Here is a 5,020-nt window from a genome sequence, read left to right as displayed (position 1 = left end):
CGATTGGCCGACGTAACGCGCATGGCGGAAGGAGTGGGGAGGATAGAATCGAGACTACAGCGATCGCGCGGTTCTGACCCTTAACCGCATGTCCGTCGGTAATTAATAACCGTCACGATATTACAATTCGCCACGGAATACGTGGCGAATATTGAAAATATTACGATCTAACGATTGGGGGAACGATTGTATACGTAAGGGATATATGTATTAACTTAGGTACCTTTGAATTGACGTGTGTCGAAGATGAAAAAAAAAAGGAACAACAAAAAAAGCAATAAAACAAAGAACGAAAATACGAGACGGAAAGGGTAAGATTGTTGAACGCTTATGTAAAGATAGATCAATTGAATCACGTCGTAGATACCAACTGCCGCGTCACCGATGAATTTAATACTTGACTTAAATTTGATGTTACTTCAAAGAGAACTTATGGATTATGGGAAAGAGCTTTTACAGAATGAAGATCGAATACGGGACGGTCGTAAAGTATAGAATGTTACGTGAAAAACCGATATCGTCTACTTGCAAATACAAATAAAGCTTATTTTCTGAGACTAACGCACTCGTTTCGTTTCGTTTCGTTCGTAGTTCTTTCGTCGCGTGGCGATCGAGACGCCATCTGTAATCGAGCGGGAAAGAAAAACGTTTGAAGGCCGCCGGCCGGGCCGAGCAGCTCGGCGGGACTCGGGCGAATCAGTGTGCGAGTCTCTCTGCCATTTGCGCGTCGGTACCCGGCTACGCGACACAGAGAGTGGTGTTACCGGAATTCTACGTGTGTTCGCCGGTGCGTAAAGAGGACGCGGCTCTCTCATTTGGTGCGTTCATTATAACGCGTGGTGCTTCAATCTTTTCAACGATAATCTTAAAGAATCTGAAGGATGGCGGATACGGAAGTAAAGTGAGTAAAAAAACGGGATTTATTATAAAGATTAACGTTGATTTTGAAAATGAAAAAAAAAATCGCGCCTCTCTGCTGTTGCTCTCTCGCGCTCTCCCTCTTTCTCTCTCTCTCTCTCTCTCTCTCTCTCTCTCTCTCTCTCTCTCTCACTTTTCTACACTTCTCATTTAAAACTATTCGCGTATAACGTTAACGCGGTTTTTATTTATAATCGAATTAGATCGATCGCCATCTTTATATTATTTCGATAAATAAAATCGAGTGGCGATCGTTGATTCGTTGAAAAACCGCGATGAGAAAGAGAGGGGGAGAGAGAGAGAGAGAGAGTGAGGGAAAGAGTGAGAGAGGGCAAGAGTGAGAGAGATCGGGGTGCATTTGAAATCATTGCTTTTACCTTGTGCTAGCGTTGGCGCGCGCTATGCATGCATGCACGTACACACATTTATGAAACTCCGTGTGTGTACGTATGCATAGTACGTATGTATTGTACGCTACACAACTAACACACGCTTGCGTATACCTTGACTCGCTTGTGTGTGTGTCTGTATATATATTGTTTGTACTTGCTTGGCTCTGCGGTGTGTGGCTACTACTATCTTGCCGTGAGCAGCGTGCCTCGTGTATACGACACGAATGTATACAACACGTTCACCGTATATATAGAATGTGTGTGTATGTGTGTGTGTGTGTGTGTGTGTGTATAGAAGAGTTTTGTAAGAGCGCCGCGTTGTGCGCGGTAGAAAAGGGGAGACTAGGAAGCGCGAAGGGAAAGGAGAGGTGGTGAGGAAGGACGAGGTGGCAATGGTGGGGTGGTGCTAGTGGTTGAAAAAGGGGGGAGAACGCCGGAGAAAGATAGAAATAGAGGTGGTCGAGCAGGAGGTTTGGAGGGCGGGAGGAGAAGGGCATGATAAAGGGGGCGAAGGGGAAAGATGGAGGATACGTAAGCGCGCAACGTTCGTTCGTTCGTTCGTTCGGTGGTGAGAGCGCGCGATTACCTGTGCCCTCGGCACGATGCGTGCTCTACTTGCGAAGCGTGGCCCCTTTCCCGTCCTACTCTTTTCAATTTCTTTTTATCCTTATTTATTTATTTATTTGTTTGTTTGTTTGTTCGTTTATTTATTTATTTATTTATTTATTTTGTTTCCCTTTTCTTCTATTTTTCTTCCCCTTCTCTTTTCTTCTTCATTTTCTTTTTTCCCCACCCTCACACCTTCCCCTCCCTCTCTCCCTCTCTCTCTCTCTCTCTCTCTCTCTCTCGATACTTTTCCTTGTTACCACTTAAATCTCGCTTTCATTGAACGTCTTTGGTAAATAACAAGCGTTCTACGTCGTGAAGAGTCAAAAGAACGGATTGGTTCCTTTTTTTAGTTTGTTCTATTTTTTACTCTCATTCTTTCTTTTTTGTTATTTTTTACAAATAGACAGATAGATAGAGAGAGAGAGAGAGAGAGAGAGAAATAGTTATGACATTATTCACATTAGTCCTTTTAATTTGACTTTATTTTTTCTATAGGTTATATCGTTTTGTTGTTATTGGTTTAGTGATTGGTTGATTGGTTGGTTTGGTTGGTCGATTGATTGGTTTGTTGATTGTTAGTTACATACAATACAAATACTTTTTTCCCGTAAGATTCGTGCGTAAATGTTATTATCGAGTATCGTGCTCGGTCATCCTCAACGCGTTCGTTTATTTATATCGCACATATATCGACGTTCGATTTCCTTCGTTCATTATTTCTCACGGGAGAGTACGTATATATATATATATATATATATATATATATATATATACATGAAAGAGAAAATTAAATAAGAGAGAGAGAACATTTTAGGTAGAATATGAGAAAAGAAAAATTTTGGCGGGCAAAACAGAGATATAGAGATAGAATGAGAAAGAGAGAAGGTTAGAGAGGTAGACGAGTAATATTCTCTTTGTATACCGTTCTACTACGTCATCGTGTGGCTTTAAGAAAAGATTATCTTCTATAGTTAAACGCGCGAGGACGAGGTCAGAAACGGCGTCGTTTTGCAAGAGCCTTGTGGCGCGCAAGTTACGACCGGCGGCTTCTAAAAGAGAACGGGACAGCGTATCGATCTGTGTTGCCTCCCTCGTTGTCGTTACTGGTTAGAGGATGATATGAGAGAAAAGAGAGAAGACTGAACACACTCTCTCTCTCTCTCTCTCTCTCCGTATATACGTATATATGTGTGAGTGTGTGTGAATGTGTATGATACGTGCGTGCGTGCATGCGTATATATGTTGCGCTCGATTTGCTCCTAAAGACACATCGTTTTCGAGAAAGAACGACATTTTATGGACGAAACGAGTTTCCTCGGGAAGACGAAAATATACATATATATATATATATATGTATACAAATATATATAATATATATATATATATATCTTTGCGACCTGTTGAATAAATAAACATGCATTTTTCCACGTACCGAACGTGTTGTACATACATTCGTAGTGTATAAGAGAGCGAGAGAGAAAGAGAGAGAGAAAGAGTATGAGAGAAAGGCCACAGGTATATTTGTGGTCCACGCGAGAATTTGCCGCGCGATGCTCGAGCATCTGGATCGGTGTGTGGACACTATCGTGGGATTAGAGGGGGAAAAGTGGCTTAATGCCAATGCCTTGTCGCTAGATGTCGCTACCGTTGGGCGTCCTTTCTCCGTTTCTCTCTTCCTTATTTTCACTCTCTTCGTTTATTTTTATTTTTTTTTCTTTATTTTTTCAATTTTTTCTTTCTTCCTTTTTATACTTATTATATACATATATTACGTTTAGAGTTTTATCATTTTGTCGGATAGAACGTGGGATATACGAATATTTCTTGAGAATTGGTTTTGCCAAACGTTTTGTGTATTATTTATTCCGATCGCTGCAATGACGCACTTTCCTTGTATTAACTGTTTCTCGTCTGTGAACAAGGTGTTTATAAATATGTATAATATTGATTCATGAATAATATGTGTGATTGTTTTTTTATTCGATGGGATTTTTTTTCTTTTGCTTTTTTTTTTTTTTTTTTTCTATTTTTTCTTTTTCCCAAAGTACACAACAGTGATCTCTCTTGACTGTACGGATTGCTGGTTTGTTTCAAAGCTTTTTGGTTATGTTGAGAATTGAACCAATGTTATATTTCGATTGTTTAGGGATACAAAAGTGGCTACCAGCCCAGAGAAAAAAGTGATAGAAGAAGAAAAGAAAGTAGTTCAGGAGGTTGATGAGGACTCTAAAACCTCTGAAAATGGTCAAGCCACGGAGACCACAGAAAATGGTTCTAGCGAGGAAAAAGAAACAGAAGAAAAGGAAGAAGAATCCACCGAAAATGGTGATTCCACAGGTATATTTATTGTAATGAATAATATAATATTTCTTCTGATTAGAATTTATATTGTAAAACATGCCTTTTTTTGTCTCTTCTTTTTTTTTTTTTTATTATCAAAATCCATATTTTAGATGCACCAGCTGACAGCTGTTGTATAAAGAGGAAATCAACAGCTTTAAATGACGCCGCGGAAGATAATGCTTCCGATGGAGCAAGCCCTGAAAAGAAGTCAAGACTCGAAGAGAAGTGTGCCGAAGCGGAGAGCAATGGAGACGCAGAAGCCACAGCTTAATATCTTCTTGTCATTACTATTCTCAGTCTTTATATATAGAATCAATTTTAACGGCTAAGCGCGAAGTCAGAACAGATTTAATGACTGTGCATCGTCAGCAGGGGCGAGCATTTTATATCAAAAGATTGATATTATGCTAATGACATTTGGCATTTAGTGCATCTATGTGTGTTTATTGCAATAATTTTTTTCATCGATCGGCGATAACAGTATGTAAATCCATACTAACACAAATCTCGAAATTCATAAACATCGATTTTGTCCCCGTACTCTGGCATCCGCATATATATTCATTTAGCATTAGACTAGTAAAGTAAGTGACACATACAAATAATTTTAGGAATAATATATTTCTAACTTCTTAAAATGAACAAACAGTGTGGTGCCTGAAAAAGATACATTTGTGCAAAATATTTCACTTACTAGTCCCCATTGTTTCTGATGCACAGAAGTAGGTATAGGTAAATAAACTAATCTCATAACCAGA

The 5,020-nt window shown here is 39.4% G+C and overlaps 1 protein-coding gene across 1 annotated transcript; it reads left to right on the top strand.

Annotated features, from left to right (window-relative positions):
• The first annotated feature begins 691 nt into the window (after positions 1-691).
• Positions 692-5,020, top strand: LOC124427227 (glutamic acid-rich protein-like). The gene is made up of 3 exons (XM_046969838.1): positions 692-901; positions 4,066-4,256; positions 4,373-5,020. The coding sequence occupies exons 1-3, from the start codon at positions 882-884 to the stop codon at positions 4,531-4,533; spliced, it is 372 nt and encodes a 123-aa protein (XP_046825794.1). The 5' UTR covers positions 692-881; the 3' UTR covers positions 4,534-5,020.

This window comes from Vespa crabro, chromosome 10 (assembly GCF_910589235.1).
Source record: "Vespa crabro chromosome 10, iyVesCrab1.2, whole genome shotgun sequence".
NCBI classification, from domain to species: Eukaryota; Metazoa; Arthropoda; class Insecta; order Hymenoptera; family Vespidae; genus Vespa; species Vespa crabro.
This window is presented reverse-complemented; position numbering and strand designations above follow the sequence as displayed.